The sequence below is a fragment of the Haemorhous mexicanus genome, chromosome 13 (assembly GCF_027477595.1).
Source record: "Haemorhous mexicanus isolate bHaeMex1 chromosome 13, bHaeMex1.pri, whole genome shotgun sequence".
In the NCBI taxonomy this organism is placed as follows: domain Eukaryota; kingdom Metazoa; phylum Chordata; class Aves; order Passeriformes; family Fringillidae; genus Haemorhous; species Haemorhous mexicanus.
Genome location: NC_082353.1, coordinates 15186649 through 15206032, shown reverse-complemented (window position 1 = coordinate 15206032; position 19384 = coordinate 15186649). Strand labels below are relative to the sequence as shown.

The window sequence follows — 19384 nt, the reverse complement described above, 5'->3', positions numbered from 1 at the left end:
CAATTTGCTGGTTTTTGTTAATTTGCACAGCCAAGCAAGGAGACCCGAAACAACAGCATATCCTGAAACAAAAGCACTGCAGCCAGAACAATCTTTTACTGTCAAGCTCCCTGAGAGATAAGGCTTCTAATAAAACTTTTTCTACTAACTATAGAAACTTGTCTTGGCAAATCCTGACACAATCTCCTGCAGTACCAGCTTGTCCCTGAGAATATGACCATTTTATGCTACAAAAACCAACAGGTTGTCAACTGAGACCATTAGCAGCTAAGCTCCCAGGCAAGAAAATATCTTTGTGCCTGATGAGAGTGACAGAAGCAAGAGCTACACATGAGCAATGTTCCCATCACAACTGTAAATCCCACCCTCCACACCCGCCAAAGAAGAAAACAAAACTCCCCACACGTGGACCATTTCATGAAGAAGTAGACTATAGGACATGTCATTCTGAACATTTATTTATTTTGTCTTCAAAGAAGAGGCCTGGTGCAGCTGTTTCGTTAGAAAATAAAGTGTTTATTAAGAAACTAGACATTGAACACCCCTATAGTCTCTGTGAAAAGGGACCGTCCCGTTTCCCATTAGCACAGGATGATAGTTATGGCAAGATAAGAATGCTCAAAGATGGAGGAATCTCATTGACAGAAAATGAGGTAATGATTTACAATAATTAAAAATAAAATAAAATTTTAAAAAGAAACATCCTTAGACTTGCTACTTAAAGCCACCAATCGCAAACAGCCACGACTGGCTTTTGTTTTCAGCAGTGAGGAACCAGAGACTTTAACTGGTGTTAAACAAATTGAGACATCGATCACAGTGGGGAGAACTGCTTTTAATTATGTTGTACGGTCCGGAGGATTTCTTCTAAGCAGAGATGGACCTGAGCTGCAAAATTCAACCCTTCCTCTGCTAGGGTGTTTGGATATAGGCTTCTGGTCCAGGCCCACAGATGCATCTCTACGACTGATACACACAGTTGAGAGCAGAGTCCCCTGAACAGTGCTAGGGAGAGGAGACAGTTCAGACGGACAAGACATCCCCAGGTCAGGTGGGCAACTTCCAGGAGATGGGGAAATTCAGTTCAGACAAGCACCCAGTGATTCACACGCTCGGTGAAGCTCCTCCTCACTCTGTGAATCTGCAGAATTGAGGTGTCCATGGCACACGGCCGCAGGTCCTCTCTGGCAGTGCACCTCTGGCATTTCCAGCTCCGATGCGGGCAGGAAACGTTGTTGGGAGATTTGGTCATGGTTTCTGAAGCCATCCAACCTGAGCCAGGTCTCCTCATGCTAACGCAGGTGCCCCCCTAAGGCATGTCCATTAACTTAAAGCAATCTGCCACCATCTCTCCAGTACTCTTCTATTGCACTTTACCTTTTTTATGCAAACAAACCAGGAGAAGAAGCAAGAGAATGGAATATTCCCAGCGATATCCCTATGGGACAGCTGATAATAAAACCTCCTGGCAACCTCCAGGGTGGTTCATGCAGGTCACCTGTAAAGGCAGGATGAAGCAGAACATCCATTCTGAGGCTTCTGCCCAGTTCTGGTGGAGAGGGACCGTGACTCTTTCCAGTGGCAGTGACCCTTGAGGGCTGGTGATTTAGAGACACCCCTGATGTGATAAGGTCATCTCGGGCCACCAAGAAGGCAAACAAAGCTGAGTGGCTGGTGAGCAAGCTCCTGGTCCAATACTCCTCTCAAAAGGATCTGGCCACACCTGAAGCTTTTGGAATATTTTTTGTCCTCTAGAGAAAATTTGCTTTGCTTATAGATTATCACTGATATGTGTGAGCAAATCTTTACTTCCCGTACACGTGACATCCAAAGAGTCCAAGGAAAGCCCAGCAAATTGCCACAAGGGCAGCTGGCTTCTCTTGAGGACAGGATGAAAGGGTTTACTTTTCCATCTGAGAGGCTTTGGATGAAGTAAGACAAAAGTGGGATAGGAGAGGGGGAGAGAATACAAATATTGGCCAGAACAGGACCGATATTCCTGTTTTTGCCAGAGAAGAAGCAAAAGAATAATTTTTTTTCCTCTCCTTCAGTCAGCCAGCCTCGAGCTGATGGTTCTGGGTATGCAGCTGGGTTACAACCAATCTCTAGTGGGGTGGGAATAGAGGGGAGAGCTAAATGGGGCTGGAAAAGGCCCAGCAATGGGACCTGCGTGCATCTGATATGCTTTTCCACTTTGCTTACTGCTCTAGTCCTGGCAAGGACACAGACCCTCCTGCGCTATGGATTCTCCATCCATGCGGGAAGTGCAGGCAACTCCTCAGATAAAGCTCATCATTTAAGCAGCAGGGAGGGACCAGAGTACGACAACGAGATAGTCAGATCCAACGAGCCGCTCTAACACAGACAGACAGACAGACAAACAAAAGAAGCCTCCTAGAATATGTGCACTTCAAAGATAACCACACTCTCTTCCTGTCAGAGAAGTAAGATAGGTTTTTCTTTTTGTTTCTCTTCCCATCCTCATTCCTTCCAACATTATTTTCTGTGCAAGAACTGGGAGCGGGGCTGCCTTTACTCTTACCAAAAGTCTTCGTTCTGCTTTAGTTTCTTCCAGGCTCCCCGCCTCGGCTCGCTCTGGGAGACCTCCCATGGCAGTGCCACGTAAGAGGTGATGGCAGCATTCACTGGGTGTTGCGAAGACACAAGCTTACAAGGAAAACTCCAAGCAGGGAGGACATGACTAAAGATGTCAGTTTGGTTGGCTTAGTTGGTTTTTTTTTTTGTTTGTTTGTTTTGTGTTTTATTTTAAAGCAAAAGTACAATTATTTACTGTGTTATTAGGATGACTCCTTTCAATTGGGTTTTAATTCTCTTTATTTGCTCTCATTGCTGCTGTTGTGCCTTGCAGGAATATTTAACGAACACAGCGACCATTGGAGGAAAAGAACAACCCTGTTATCTGGTGACAGAAAACCACAGTTTCAGTTGGCTTTAACGTGTGTACAGGCAGGGCTGTAGAGTCCTATTAGGAGGAGACCTCAATCCATACAGACCACGCTTACTGCTTCCCACCATTTTGAGGGCACAGCCTATAAACTTGACATCAGAACAGGGACTTTTAAGGAGTTTTTAAAAGCCATGACGTCCTTTGCTGAAATAAACACTGACATCCTCAACATAAATGCCTTGGTTAAGAGGTTTGGAATGTCCAGGGAGGCTTATTGGATTCAACATAATTTCTCTGAAACCTAAAGGGGGAAAAAAAACAGAAAAAAGAAAAAAGCAAAATAAAGTAAACGAAAAAACAAAAAAGAGCAAAACTAGAAAAAAAGAGAGAGATATCGACACACATGTGATTATATAAAAAAGAACCAAATGAATAACTAGCAAACGGCTGCCATTAAATTAAAGCCAAAATGTCTTCTCCAGGCAGGGCTACCTCACTCTGTCTTTCCATAAAGAACAGGCAATCATTTCATGTGGAGCGTGCAGGCACAAGTGCTCTGAGGACAAGGGGCATGCAAGAGGTCTGGACAGACACCTGGGAACAACTCTTTTCCAGAGGTTCCCATTAAGCCCAAATTCCTACCTAGTCCATCTTTTCCCTAGGCAGACAGTGAGGAATAGGGAGACTCCTTCCTGTGCCTACTTCTCTCTCATGATTTATCTAATCTGGCACAACATTCTTGAAGTCAAATGTACCATTTCAAGGCTGGGGAGACCTGGCTCTCATAACCCCACAGACCTTTCTTCACCCCAGCTGCCCCATCTACACCAAACCCTGCACGCTGGAGTCATCTTCTCCTCGCACAACCCCACCTCTCTAAAAAATCTGATTAGGATTTGCCAGAAACACTGGCCAGATGAGAAAGAAAAAAAAAAGGGGAGCAGAGATCATAGGTAAGCTCCTTCCTTCAGTCCAACAAAATTACAGGGCAAATATAACGTTTTAAAGGGCTGTATCAAACATCTCCTCAGAATGTATCTGCCTTGGGATGCCCCAGCCAGGGAAATTCACTCGTTTGCCACGACCAAGACATGCATGGCAAGATCTTGGGGATTTCTCTCATCTCTAGAAAATTCTCATGGGTTTAAAGGGTTTTTCCAAGAAATTAGTGGGCTGTCTAGTCTTCATAATTATCCTAAGATTTAGAAAATACTCCTGCACCTCATACAGTCACAGGATCCTGAACAAATCAGCTAAGTTAACTCGAGCCTGGCATCACTAGGGCAGCCTGGAGCAGCTTGGATGCCATCGAGAATTGATCTCAATAGGAAGAGTACTTTTAAACAGGCTAGGAAATTTTCTCACACCAAAACTACACCAGACAGAAGATTTTTCTTTTCCTTTTTTCTTCTTTCTATTTTTATATCTTTTATATCAGCTTATATTTCTCCACTGCACTATCTTACTCCATCTGCACATCAAACACATGTTTCCTTTGATGGACCTGGGGATGCAGACAAAAGCTGTTTGTTTGGTTTGGAACTGTTTAACTTGTTTGGGGGAAACTATCTGTTATTCTCAGTGGCCCTTAAGGGCCGATCCACACGGGAGAGTAAGCCAGGCTCAGCTCTGGTTCATGTGTCATAAACAAGATTCATAGGCAAATTCCAAGCAATGAAATATCATTAGTAAACGAAATGAGAGTGAAAAGGAGCCCAGCTCAACTCTCATGGTTTAAAGTGATCAGAGTCACTGGGACACAAATAAACATGGCATCCCTGAACGTCACTATTTATCGTGTTTTGTTTTCCATAATATAAATATATTTTATGGCCGCCAAAGGATAGCTGGGAAACTCTATCCTCAACAATACCAACTATCTCCAAGGAGAACTCCTGTCTGCTTTATTTTCTTTGTGTTTCTTAGCTCTGCTAAATTAAGGCAATTTCACTTCTGCCAGGCCACATCCAACAGACCTAAAAACCCACTGGGGACACACAGCCCCGGAGAAGGGAAATGTGAAAGATCAGCAAGACAAGGCTGGGGACTCCGAGGGCTCTGCTCTCTGTGCTGTGAATTCCAGCTGCAGGGACCTCCAGTGCCAGCAGGGTCTTTGCAGTGGGGGTTAGCCCACCACTGACATGCAGGGGCTGCTGAGGGACGATGAGGAGCGTGGCAGAAGGACAGCCCACGTTTCTGGAGCTGAAGGGTTGAACGCACATCCCCGCTGGCTTGGGAGAGCAAGGCAGCACCGGTCCTTTTGGCATCCTCTCCTTCTGATTTATTAAAGTCCCCAAAGAATCTGAAAAACAACATGCTTCTCTCCTGACTGGTTTTCTCTCTCTTCCTCACTGCTGTTTCCCCTATTGTGCTGCTACCTTTAACCCCATTCTCTTGTATGGAGCAGAAACCAACAAGGCTCTTGCTAGGTTTATGTCTTCACTGACAGATGTGAGATGGATGATGCTCACAGAGATGTCCAGGGTTAAAATGGGTGAATCTCATCAGGTTCAGAGTTTGGATGCTGCTATGACAAATGTCATCTACCATCACAGCTATTAGCTTCTGAAAAACTGGCTTGGAAATATCTCAAAAAATGTGGGGGTTTTGCTTTATACATATATTATATTCAACTTCCTAGAACAGTTAGTGAAATTTTAAAAACAATAACTTTTGTGGAGTTTCACATTTGTCAGTGCCAGCTGGAAAATGGGAGGAAAAATACTATCTTTGACATTGGTTGTAGATTTGTAGGGAAACTCCAACATGCAAGTCTGAAAATAGTAAGGAGGTAAAAATCCCCACCCTGAAGATTGAAACCAAGAACATCTCCGAAGACCTACAAAATTGGGAAGGTCTGACATACTAAACTTTGTGCTTCTCCCAGTTCTAGTGATATCACTTTTTAAATTAAAACATAACACTGTCTCTACTAATAGCCATTGTATGGTAGTGGAATAAATGTATGGAGAGTGTTGGAGAACAGGGAAGGAGGAATGAGCTCAGATTTGCTGTGCAGCTCTAACAGCTTGAGATGGAGGGAGCAGATGGGACATTTCTCTAAGCAGGCTGGATGGATGTGGCAATGAAAGGACAAGAAAATTGAATGCAACCAAACCATGCAATCAGTTTTTGTCCTCAACCCTGGCCATCCACTTAGTCCTCCAGAGCTGTCTCGTGTTTCCCAACACCCTGGCTAGTGGGTTTTGGCCACTCTGCCCCATGACCATATCAATCCAATCTATGGACAGTGCCCTGCTAGGAACACACTCCCTCCACTGAGAGAGCAAAACTAAGGAGAAAAAACAGATATTTTCACCTTGCCTTCCCTGTGTGCCTTCTAGTAAAACTGCTGCTATTCAAATAGAGCATGCTTCTAAAGTCTTGGAGACCTGAGGCTGCTCCACATCACCTGAGAGGAGCAGCAGGGATTGTCACATGGGGAGGCGAGGGAATGACGCAGAAAATGATGCACTACCCCTCACAGCATCCCTATCTGCCACAGCAGGAGTGATGCAGACCAGTTTTGAAACCAAGAGATGCAAACTACTTCTGAAACAGCAATATAAATTGCTGTGGGAACGGATGAGAAAAGCAACGGGATGCTATGTAACACCTGGCAAAAATGGGTTAAACAAAAATAGCAAATTAAGGGCAACAAGCTGGCCAAACATAACTCTGCTATCCCCAGAGCTCACATTAGGCAAAGGAGCTTTGAGCTCTCTTCTGAGTTACAGCAGAATTTATGATATAAAGGAAAAGCAGTAGGAGAGTCCAACAACAGCGTACATTTTATCTGTCTCTCTGCACAGATATGGAGCATGAATAGCATCAAAGAAAGCATGAAAACCATCAAGCCTGGCCCACATCCTGAGCAAAGGAAATAGCCATCCCTTTAGTCAAATTCAGCACTGCTGTGTCAATATCTGAGGGGTAAGCAACACAACAACCCAGGTTTCCTGTCATGCATGGGTTCATCTGCCGGGCTAGGAAACAAAACCCTCTTTTTTCCCTTCCTCTCACAGCATGTAACAGGGTGAGATGCAACCCAGCCTAAGGCCTCTCTTGCCAGAACAAAGCAGGTCACAGAAGCTCAGCAGAAACCCACTGTGAGACTCTCCCTGATGCTCTCAGCTGTAGATAACCACATCATCTCCTCTACTGTTCAAGGTAAAGTGAAAGAGCCCATATCTCCTCTTATTTACACCAGCCCAACAGTGTTGACCACAATGGAGAGCCTCAAGCAAATTCTGTCCACAGACGAATTTCACACTGATACACAGACCTCAAGCAGATCTTCAAGTAGATTACACCTCTTCTTAGACTAGAAAGGCTCTGAGAGCTACAGAAATTCTTATAATCCTTCATTTTCATGTAAACAGCGTCCTTATTCCTCTCCACGGCAGCTCACCTTGTATCTGTTTTCATTTTCCATGGTTAAACCTCTGGCATAAGAGTCTCCCACTTTAATCAGTGAGATCTGACGTCACAGGAAACCTCTTGGGAATGTGCTAGATGGAGCTCTAGCTACAGCTTGTGCCATCTTCTTGTGCTTTTCCACAACCCAAAATTGCAAACAGAAGATCACAGCACTGCGAGTGTTTTGGAGGGCAGCGAAAGGAGGAGATGGGCTCAGAGCAAGAGAAAAGCGGAAGCAAATGGATCCAGGAGATCCCATTTCCACATAAATTTCTCTAATGTTAGGCTAGAGCAGAGGAAGGGGTAGGAGAATTCTGCAGGCCCTCCATGGCCAAACAGCTTTTCCTTGAGGAAAGGGCAGCATTCACAGCTTTCCATAGGGTGAACTCTTGAGGACTTTGTAAGATTCACTAAACCTTTGGTCGGAGGAATTCCAGGATCCACTGCGTTTCCACTGTTGCCACCACTAACGTCGGCCATGTCCATATTAGCCAGGATCAGGAGTTTGTTTTCTCTGGAACTCTTTCATGGATGGAGTAGTTCCAAGATACTAAATGATGTAGCCTGATAGCTCAGGAGGCAGAGCTCCAAGATTCCCCACCAATCCCCCCCTTAGGAAAAGCCCCAAAGTAGGAAAGCACTTAACAGGGTATAAAATAAAAAATAAGAAGGAAAAAAAAAATCTATTTAAGACCAAGGGTGACAGAAATAAAAGGCTATTTTCAGGTCTGGGATGGCCTGTGATTTGAGCCAAAGCTACCCTCTTGTCCAGAGCACAGCCAGTGCTTTTTCTCCAGCCTGCACGGAGGTGCAGCTATTTAAAGCCACTCAGAGGCCCACTGCATGATGGAAAGCAGCCAGATCAGTTGGGCCTCATCGGTTTTGTTTTTGTTAGATTGAAGCCAGAGTATGTGAAATGACTTGTAAGAGGACCAGGGAAGGGGGAAGGCTGGGCACCCAGCAGTCTCACCCACGACATGCAGAGCTTAGTCTCTGCCTCATTTAAGTGGCAGTGGGTAACAGAGGAGATCCCTGAGCAAGGAGAATGGCTCTTTTGTCCCTCTTTTGTCCCCTGAAATACCCACAGCCATGCAAAGACACGTGGCAAAACTCTCAGGGGTTACAGGTCAGCCATGAGAACACGCTGCAGGAAAGTGTTTGCAAAGTTGGTGGTGGCTGGCATTGTGGGCATTGTCCAGCTGTTCTCCTGCCCCTGCCTCCCCTTGTGCTGCATTGACACATCCAGGAGCCTTCTCCTCTACCATTCTCACTGCTGGGAGGAAAAAACCTGTCTCCCTGCCACCACAGGTCCCCACTTCTCACCACCATGCACTCTCGCTGCCTCTGCACTCCACAAAGCCCAAGGGACCAGGCATGAAACATCCCATCCTAGCAAGTAATACATCATTTTCATCACTTTGGTTTTCAAATATATTCTTAAGTCAATTTTTAATTTTTTTTTTTTTTCAAGTCAGCCCTCGGAGTGCTGCCAATTTAAGCACAGTGCTACAAGAGCTTCTTATTTCCACTTTGCCTGACAGGTATCCATGTCCCTGTGACATTGCCTCTGTTCCCCAGCTGCTTCAGATAGCAATAGTTACCCTAAGCATTTTACAGAGTTATTGAAACCACTGACTAATGTGCCCAGAAATGAATATCCACTGGGAAAGAATCTGGTTTGGGCTCGTGTTCCTTAATTGCTGATTAATTCCAATTATGGGACAGCTGATCCACCAGTACCACAGATCACCACATCAAAGAGCCAACCAGTAAAGGAAGCCCCTGAGTTAGAACAGCAACAGCTCTGTTTCAAAAGTTCTTTTCAGGTGGAAAGTGCTTCATAAACATTAATTTGTTATGCCTCGCTCACTCTCTGGGGAGGAAGGAACTGTTAGATTTAATACAAAGGCAGCAAAATGGTGTCACAAAGCAGGACCACGTTTTCTCCAAGGTCTCCAAAGGAACAAGTGACAGTCCTGAACATCCAACAGGGAACAGCCTCAGCTCCAAGGCTCCCATCTGCAGGAGCTCTGGGTTCTAGAAGGGACAGAAGTGCTTGGTCTAGCCAGAGGGCTGGGATACCACAGCAGACATCAAGAAGAGACACAGATGGTGGGCAGGATTGCACACAACTGCTGCAGCCTGCAACTGGGACCTCTCCAGCCCAGGCAGTGCCAGGGATGCTCTCCTGCTCTTCAGAGGCTGGGAGGAGCTGATCAAGGCCCAGAATAAATCCTTGCTTGTTCAAGTCTCTTTACTCTGCCATCTGCTCCAGCAACACCTTATGTCATCTAGAAAGGCCAGAGCTGCCCTCCAGGAAGCCCAGGAGCTGTACAAGCCCGAGAGTCTGAAGTGTCAGGAAGAACATCCTGTGGGAAAACACGATTTTGTGGAGTTTACAAACTGAGGATGGAAACTGAGTGCAGGAGATCTCAGCAGGCAAGGAGGCACCGAGCACTACAGAGGAGCTGTAAATGGGAACAGGAAGAGCTGAGGGCTAAAACACAGCAAGAGCAGCAGGGAGTTTTGAGGAACAAGATTTTGTTGATTTTTTTTTAGTCTGTTTGGATGCTGTGTTGTCCGGAATTATTGTTCTTCATCTGTGTCTCTCCAGTGCTCCCACTCTGCTGATTTCTTTGGAAACAAAGCTGCCACCACAGGTCTTCAGCTCTTGATAATTGCCCCAGTAGATGGTTCTCAAAATAAGTTGTCTTCTGCACCAAAATATGTCAAAGGGTGTTATTACACTTTCCAAGGGAGAGCTCCCAGCTCCAGATTTTGTTTCAAGACCATGTCTTGGTATCTTTCAGTATTTCACAAGCTCTAAAACACACACCCCAGGGCACAGGGAAGGCTGTGCTCTCCCAGGGGAAGACAGAAAAACATGGGTTTATGCTGATACTACAGAGCTCCTGTGGGACTATTTGGATAGTGCCAACCAAACGAGTGTCAGGTATTTGCGGCTGCCTTTGTTCTGCAGCAGGGGCTCTGCTCCCACCAAACACACGTGAAACATGGTAGGGTTTTGCAAGAGAATGTATGAAATGCCTGGAAAGCTCCTTGCAGCCAGTAAAACACCGATGAGGTGAGTGAGGAGCCCTGTGGGGGGCTGCTGCTGTGCAAGGAAACCCTCACTCCACCCCAGAGCACAGGGTGAGCTTTGCAGAGTGGGGAAGGTCAGGCACGGCACAGCAGGGCAGCAATTCTAGATCTAAGCCCAAAATGTATGTCTGCTGTTGATTAGAGGTCATCATTCAAGGGAGGGAGGAAGGCTCAGGAGTCTTTTCTGACAAGCTTTTTCCAGCTAGTGGTCTAGCTGTGAATTTTTGCTCAAGCTATGTGCTCTGAGCTTAACAAACCACACATCTGCCAGACCCTTCTCTGCCCCAGTTTCATTCTGGGTCTGCAAATAAGTCTCACTCTCTCCCTTCTTCCTCTCACATCAACTCACCTAAATGCACAAGGCATTTAAAGCACTTGAGCCCAGTCTTATTTCACACCACTTCACTCTGTGTAAGCCTTGGTGTGTCTGCCCTACTTGAGCCATTGACATGTGCTGATCAAACATCAGCAGAGATGGGGCAGTGAAGGGGCTGAGCTCCCAGGCCTCCAGATGGGGAAGCACTGCAACAGGGAAGCTCCTGGGAACACAGCTATCCAAAACCTGTTCTCCCTCCACTGGAGGCTTTTATGCTTGAGAAAGACAAAAACAACTTTACTTAAAAAATAAGGAAAATAAGTCTTTCCTCTTCTCCATCATCTATCAACAAAAATCCTACTTTCCACCACAGTAGGACAACTCCCCCCTCTATTTTAGCTGTTCCTTGAAGCAAGAACTCCCCACACCATGACTAAAACATACAAGAACATACACTTCTAACGGCACCTCCACATTTGCACATGCAACTAAATGTGAGAGATCACAGTCCACAGCCCAGGCTCCAACCTCACTCTCAAAACCAGCCTGTGCACAGAGGAAACCAAGCTGAGTGATGCCAAAAGTGCCATCAGAAAGCAGGGAGAGTGTGCACAGAACCTGCTGCGTGTGGGACACGTGGGATGGCCAGGGGGGAAGCGTGAGAGGGAAGCAGAGAGGGATGCCACAGCAAGGAGCACGTGGCAGGGAGCAGAGGAGTGCAGGAGAGGGGCCGAGAGCTGGAGCTCACACGTGTGGGGCTGAGAGCACAACGCTGCTGAACATTTACTCTCACATTACAGATTTAATGGCTTTTAACAGGAGACTTTGTAAGCGATCAGGAATTGGAACAAAAGGAGCTGGGGGAATAATTATCCTAACCAGGGGAGCTAAAGAACATGGCAAAATCTGTGCTGAGCAATCATGCTAATTAAAGGCACCCAGAAGAATCAGGATAGAAACGCCAAATGGTTTTCACTCTGCTGCCCTAATCCACTAACAGCCTCGGCACTTTGACTCCCACCAGCTGTGGGAAGGACAGCTCTGGGTGAGCTGTTTTGTAGCAATAAATGACAGAGATAAACAAGTGACACAGGGGGGGTTGGTCCCCTCTGCAGTGGAGCCTGAAGCGATGCTTGGCCCGCCAAACCGAACAGTGGCTGCTTTGCACCAGCAGCCTGGGAGAGGACCAAATGCTCTCACAGCCTCCAGCTGAGCAGGAAAGATCCCAACGCGCTCCCCAGAAAGCAGAACAGCTGCTGGCAACTACCAGCATGAGGCTGAACACAGCCCACAGCCACAAGCCTGGTCCTTTCGGGCTGCTCAGCCCTGCTGCGTGACTGCCTCTGCAGGGAGCTGTGTCACACAGCTCAGCACACTGCTCTGTCCTGGGGTGTGCTCCCAGTGCCACACCAGAGCTCTGGCAGCACTGGGCATGCTGCTCCCTCGTTTGCATAGCTTCAGTCATCACAGGGTTGGGTCTGCTCAGATTTGGCTTTCAAAGGTAAGGATATCTATGCAGGAGGCACCATCCTGATCTTCTAATGGTTAAAATTACAGCTGGGGTTCTTGCCATGCTAGCATCAGAAAAGCAACAGCTAACACTGCAACATGGGCACATTTTCACCCAGAAATGTGGAGCCTTGACAAGTGTCCATGTTGTAGAGGAACAAAATGAACACTAATGCTTCAGCAGACTAGAGGCTTTACAGACCCAAATAAAAATTCCTATGCATTCAGCTAGTGAAAAACCCAATCATATCCCTCAAGGAGCTGCTGAGCCTTGGTCTGATGGGGATTTCAGGGGAATATCTTCTTCAGATATACCTGAAGTCAAACAGGACATCACATGCCAAGGTAGATGGATACAGAAACACAATTAACAGAACAAGACACAGAGTGGTAAAATCACCCACTGAGCACAGAGAAGCTCTCTCTGCCCTTCCCAACCTCCAAGGGAAGGTTCTCCTCAGATAACTGCTTGGGTGAGATGCGAGTCTCTTCTCCCCAGCAGTGCAGACCTGGGTTTTGTTGCAGTCACCTGCATTGGCGCAGAATGAGAGTTGTGCTGGGGAGGCAGAAAAACCAATGCTAACAATTGCCATCAAGTAACAGCTTTCTATTTAAAAAAGGTAGGTTTTTTGCTAATCAACAGGTCCATTAACATGGAGCAAATATCCCTGTAATGGGCACCCACAGGATCACAGGCTGAACTATTTGTGTGCAGCATCTTTTGATTGATTCACCCTAAAGATCATCAAGTAAATGAGAGAGGATGTAATACTTGTGCAGGAAACATTCCACAGCGGATACATTGATTGCAACACTCAGCCAGCTGCCGTGTGCCAGCCTCCTCTTAAACAGACTTCATATTTGATTCTCTGATTAAATATTTTGAAATGGGAAAAAAAAATCAGGCCTAGATTTGTGCTTCCTTCATGGAACCTGGTATTCTTCCAAGAAGGATCACATGAGTGACCAATGTCCAGCATCCTCCCTCTCTTCCTGTCCTCAAGACTTACAATTCTATTCCCCTGGTCCTTGTCCAGCCACAGAGGCCACTGCCACTCCACTCCCTGGCTTCTTCCCACTAAATCCTCAGATCAAGGCAAGAGAGCCTCTTTGGTGGCACACCTGGAGACATGTTATTTATTCATACAACCACTACGTGCATTTTGCCTGCCAGCGCCTCTCTGACTCCTCCTCTCTCACCTCAACAGATCCATTTTCAATCAAAAGCCCACTGAAAGCCCAACAGGACAAGAAAAGACAGGGCTGAGAATGAGGAATACCCTGAGACGAATATAGAGTCAGAGAGTCCAGGACCCATGAGGAAATTAGCAATGAAACCATCAGCTGAATAATTTGCCCCAGCAGCCATCCCAGCCAGCAGGGATGGCCCTGGAGCCAGAGCTGAGAGCTTGTGCTCTCTGCAGCTTGCAAAAACAGGTTCTTTTTCCACAGACCAAATCCCAGGCTGACACCTCCTTTATGAGCTGCTGAAAAACACCATTTTCTGGACGAGCTCTGCAAAAACACAGTGACACTTCCAGTTTATGAGCAAGCCCTGCCACCGCTCACCGAGCCACAGCCTTGGAGCTGTCAAAGCCTTGCTGAATGAGAGCAGTGGGGCCAGGAGACTGCTGGCAGCTCTGCCGAAGGGACGTGCTCATTTCACATGCAAATGAGCCACACAAATTGAGACCAGACCCTCCTTCTCCCCTCTGAGCTACTCGTAAATTGCAGAGGCGGAAGGGAGGTGAAGGGTCTCTGAGGCAGGTGAAACACAGCGGTACAAGGGACCCAGCATCTAATTGGAGACAAGAGGAGAGAGCTGAGCACTCACCCAGGGCCAACAGGGAGACACAGCTAACCCTCCTCTCCTGAGATAAGCTCCATCAAGAGATTGTCCAGCCTGTTGGATTAATGACTCCTTGAGGCTAATCAGCATGCCAGCACCTACAAATGAGAGCCCTTCTCTGCTGTAGCTTCCATCCTTTCTCTCCTTCAGCACCATCAGGAAAATAAATAAATAAAACAAGCCTGTAGGTCCCATCCAAGCTGAGCTACATGGGCCATTACAGCCAAGCAACAAGGTAAGTGCTGCAGGTATAGGCTCAGCTGTGGATTCTGGGCTCCTGCCTCCTCTTCCTTTCTTTTCAAAGAAAATAAAATTGAGTTTGCATCGACTACTGAGAAAATGAGACAACATTATACAGGACACAACCCTCTGCAATCAAATTAGGACATTGCAACACCGTAGCCAGCATGGGGTATGTAGCCCTGATAGGGTATAGGCTCAAGAAGAATGATTTTATGCAGTAAAGATTAAAAGACAAAAGGAAAATTAATCATATCAGGACATCCATCATAACTAGAGTAAGAAATAATTTTGGAGTGGCACAACAAGCAGCACTCCTGACTTGGGGCTTCCCTCCCAAGTCTTTTTTGTGTTCCCACTCAAACTGGCCATACACTTCTCAGAGCTGGTCATTAAAGACATCGTAGAAGTTGGGAAATATTTTTGCCACTTGCTGCACAACTTCCTCTCAGCCCCTTCCCCAGAGCTCTGACAGTTTTCAAGAGAGTAAGGCCACTGTTCACAGTGTTTCCAGCTGTGGCCCAAGAACACCCAATGGTGCTGATTTCAGGGGTGCTCAGATCTGTTTAGATACATGACCAGGTACAGCAGCAGGGCTGTTCCTCACTGTACCACAACTGCGGGCATGTAGATCTGGAGCCTGGGCTCTGTGCAACCTGGGAGGTGAGTTCTGCCACCCTAGGCTGGTCAAAACTCAGTTCAGCCAAACTCCCCTCATGCCTGTTTCACCCATCAGGCAGAGGAACATGCACCCAGTGTATTCATCCTGCTAGATGAGGGAAGGAGGACACACACCTTCCTAAACTCTTAATTTACATAGCAGTCTGTAGCAGTGGTTTCCCAACTGCATAATGAGTACATTAACTTTGGCTAAGCCAATTCTCCAGAGATGAAGAGATGGAAAAAATAATCGAAACAAACTGTGATAGAGTTTTTGATTAAGCAGCTGATGATCAATAAAAGTTATCTGCGGGGCACAGAGTGTTAATGAGCTACCATTCCTTTATCAAAGAAACACCTGAGCCCACGGTCCCTGCTCCACACAGCCCACAGAGGTCAGCAAGACCTGCTCCTCCTGGACTGACAAGGTGAGAACATGGGCTATGGAGTCCATGGTCTTACCTGCCCTTATTCCTGTTAAAAGGGTGATGGTGGAAGAAGGATGAGAAGTAATCTTAAAGCAGGATGTGGCTAGATAGAGAGGAATGAAAAGGTTAACAGCATGACTCAGACTTGAGGTGCTATGTTTGGGGGAAAAAAAAAATTGAAAAGGCATTCATAGCCTTCTCAGACAGCTCCATTTATTTAAAGAGGCCTTGGAGCTCTGGAGCTGTAACACCAACACCTCTACAGCAGGGAGCAAGAAGGACCAGCCAGTGGGGGTACCAGCTCCCTGCCACCAGTGATGTAAGGCACAAAGTGACTCACACCACATCCTGTCATTGCTATTCCCTTAACCTTTCACCCACAACAATGTCATTGCAAAAAAGGTGCTAAATCACCATAGTTCTTAATGTCTTAAATTCATCCCCAAAGATTCTAAAGCATTAAAGAGTGGACTTTATAGAGAATTTCTCATAATAACATAGCCACCTGTTTAATAGCACACAGCAGCAAGGCTGCACAAGGGTTTCAGAGAGCAAGTGGAAAGGAGAGCTTCATATTAAAGCTACAGAGAAGAGACAAGGCTCAGATCAGCAGACACATAAAATATCACTACCTCTGCCTGAATTTAGCTATTTCACTGTAACTAATCATTTTGCTCTTCTAGAAATGTCTGGAGAACTGTCAGTGACCACAGGGAGCTGCTAGGATCTTTGTATTACATTTCCTCCAAAAGTTCCCTCCTCTGACAGCCCAGCCCAGCCCTCCTACAAAAGGGATTTGTTTTCCCAAAACCCACTTAGCCTTCCTGTCCTTAGAGGGTCTAGGGAAAGCTGAGAAAAAATCAGCAGACAGGATACTTGTTCTGAAGTGTCCCACAGGGAACAGAGGGGATGAACAGCACATTAGGATTTCTCCCCCAATTTCTCAAATTCTCACGGAACTGGGGTTTGCAATCGCCCTCTGCAGAGCCCATGTCAAGACAGATCATTAATACTACTCGGCACTGAGGATCTCTTGTATTAAAAAAGCACAGCAATTACTTAGTTCAAATCTCTATATTATTCATAAGATCTATATCTATCATGGATATGGTATTTACACTGCAATGGGGAAATGTAATAAATAAGGCAATAAGCGTTTCCTTCCTCCAGGTCAAGATGAAAGTCTGCATCTTAGACAGCAGTGCTTTCCTTGGGTAGCCAGGCTCATATCCCAACCTCCCTGCCTAATTCCTGCAGCCAGGGACTAAAGCCAAGTTGAAAAATGACTGCTCTTCCTCTGAGCCCAGCACTCAGGTTCCAACACACTCCAGTGAAACTGAAGGAGGCAATGCCTAGGTAGAATGAGATCTGCAAGGAGAGGTCTCTTCAGAAGTAGTCAAGAGAGCAAAGCAGAACATATAAGGACTGTAGCATGGCCCCCATGAAGGTAAAAAGGGAGAATTTGATCTAAGCTATCTGGAAAAGAGCAGGAAAAGGAAAATGGCAGAACTGCCATTTTCTGGGATGATAATATGCAGCTGACAGCTCCAAGGATATGTTTATCCATCTAAACCCCTGACTCCAAAAGACTGGCTGTGAAAGGACTTCAGGTGGGGACTCACAAACATGCATCATGTTCCAGTGGGCTGAACATGGGCCAGCCTGCTAGCTGTCAGCAACCTGGCGTGACCTTGAGCAAACTGATGTCTTTCCAGCTGCCTCTCCTCATCCATAAAATGGAGATGAAGATGCTCAGCAGTCCCTTGATGGGCTGGAAGGAGAAATACCTCTTTCCAGGAAACAGTGGAGATACAGCATGCCAGGTTAGTTCTCCTATTAAGAGGATAAAATCTACCCCATGCCTCAGATACTCAGCTGCCTGCTGTGCTCTCAGTAAAGTTCCCCTGACATTTGGGCTCTGCTGGGATCTGGCACAAGAGCAGAACAGTCCCACCCCACCCTATCTCTGGGATTTGCCCAAAATTTATTTTTAACACAGCCTCAGTGTGAACATTTGTGTTGGGTTTTGTATGAACTCACTCTGATCCCTGACTCTGAGCCCTTCTCACCCTGACTGTGCCAATAGCCAGGACTGTCAAGAGAACAGAGGGCACAATCTCCCCCACCCTCACCAGGAGCCTGACACGAGGCAGACCCAAAGCCTCCCGCCTCATGCTACACGGAGGAAGGAATCTCTGGGCAGCCACCTCAGGTGGAGCCATTCCTGCTGTCCAGGGGAGCTAACTTGTTCTAGAGCATAAAACATGTTCAACAGGACCCTAAGCTGGGCTTAAAATGACCTTTAAAAACCATGCAGCCCCAGCTAAGTCCTTTTTTCCCTGGTTCTGGAACGTGAGCAATGGGATAGAACTGAAGCTGTGGCCCATCTGAGAGAAGATTTGGAAGACTGGCCTGCTGTAACTTTTTGGTTTGCCAAGCCCTCAGGTATAGCTTGAAACACAAGGTCCTTGCTCTTGCATACACCTGCTGGCCATCACCTCCCTTGCTCAATGCTCCTCATCAATTACAGCACAGAGACATAAAATGACTGATACTTTTAATACAAAGAGCCTGTCATTTATTTATTAGCTGGCAACAGGCCCTGCAGTCCTGGATGGATGCATTATAAATCAGCTGCATTTCTAACCATTAAAAATTCATCCAATTCATAATGTAGGATGCCTATAATTTCCTTATTAGTGTTGAGTGTGAAGGATTTTTCTTTCTCCTCCCTTGGCTCTTTGCTTTCCCAAGATCTTGCTCATCTGAGGATTAGCTTGGCTTAATCCTGCAAGAGGGAGGTGGAGGGGTAAGAAGGGCTGGGAGAAGGGAGACGAGTACTAAATAAATTTTGTTCCAGTGTTTTCTTCTAATCGCAATTTGTCATATATATTTAGGAGACTTAGCTGTCTCCTGTCACACTTATGGGAGTGAGAGAAACTGCTTGTCCTGAATTTAAGAGATGTTTGTATCCCTTTTATCTCACAAAGGGAAAAAAGGAGTAGGGTGGTTGGACAGAGAAGGATGATGTAAAACCTGTTAAAAGTACAAGTAAGATAAGAACAGGTGTCCATACATTAGAAACCAGTGCATTTAAAATAGATCAAATATATATATAAGATTTATATATAAAAATAGGTAGGTATAGTAACCTTCAAACTCAGTGCTCTCATTCAGTGGGGAAAAATATGTTAGTAGGCCTGGAAGAAAGGTGTGACATTTTTACAGACCCACAGTGGTGACAAAAAACTTCAGGTGCTGCTGCAGCATCAGCAAAGGAACTTGGAACGAGCATCAGAAAAAGCTGAGTCTGCATGAAACTGTAGATCATCACTTAATGTGAGTACTGCATCCCACGTTGACCAGGCTTGGCTGCAACAGCAGAACAGTCTGGTCCTTGGTGTGGTACACACAGGAATGTTCAGGCTTTCACTGAGTCTCAATTTGTTGCCATCTCTTAAAGAGATGCATTCAGGGAGGGGCAGGGAGAGAGGGCTTTGACAGATTCAAGCCAGGCTCAGCACTAGTAACTTGCAGTGTGTTTAGGAATGAGTGTGCAGGAATCTACAAATGGATTATGCAACAAACCCTGCCTTAATGGGAACCAAGCCCAGGCATTGAGAGAAATCCTCACATGCTGTGACTCCAATGTACTTTTCACCTTGAGATGCTTGCATACAAACCTGATATCAGCTGCACATGGAAATGGGTTTACTGGGTTCTCCATGGGTATGTTCACTTCAGCAAATCACATCTTGTTCAAAAGGGCCAGTGCTTTACTCTCAGCCATGGTGAGAAACAGCTGCTTTAGGTCAGGGCTTTGGGAGCACACGAGCAGAAGTGGTGCTTCCATGAGCACCTTCCTTCCTCCCACTGACCTCCCTGTCTGTACCCACCAACAAGAGCAAGACAGACTGCAGGATGTTGAGGTGGACTGGAAGTGTCCAGCAATC

General features: G+C 46.2%; 1 protein-coding gene across 3 annotated transcripts in view; it reads right to left on the bottom strand.

The window, feature by feature from the left end:
- NTRK3 (neurotrophic receptor tyrosine kinase 3) overlaps positions 1–19384 on the bottom strand; it is a 216243-nt gene that overhangs the window by 76587 nt on the left and 120272 nt on the right. The window contains exon 13 of one of the 3 annotated variants that reach the window (XM_059858552.1): positions 496–3209. The exons of the other annotated variants lie outside the window; for them this stretch is intronic. Within the exon in view, the coding sequence (XP_059714535.1) occupies positions 3091–3209 (119 nt within the window). The 3' untranslated portion in view covers positions 496–3090. Of the gene's footprint in view, positions 1–495; positions 3210–19384 lie in introns of those variants that run through there. 3 annotated transcript variants of the gene reach the window in all.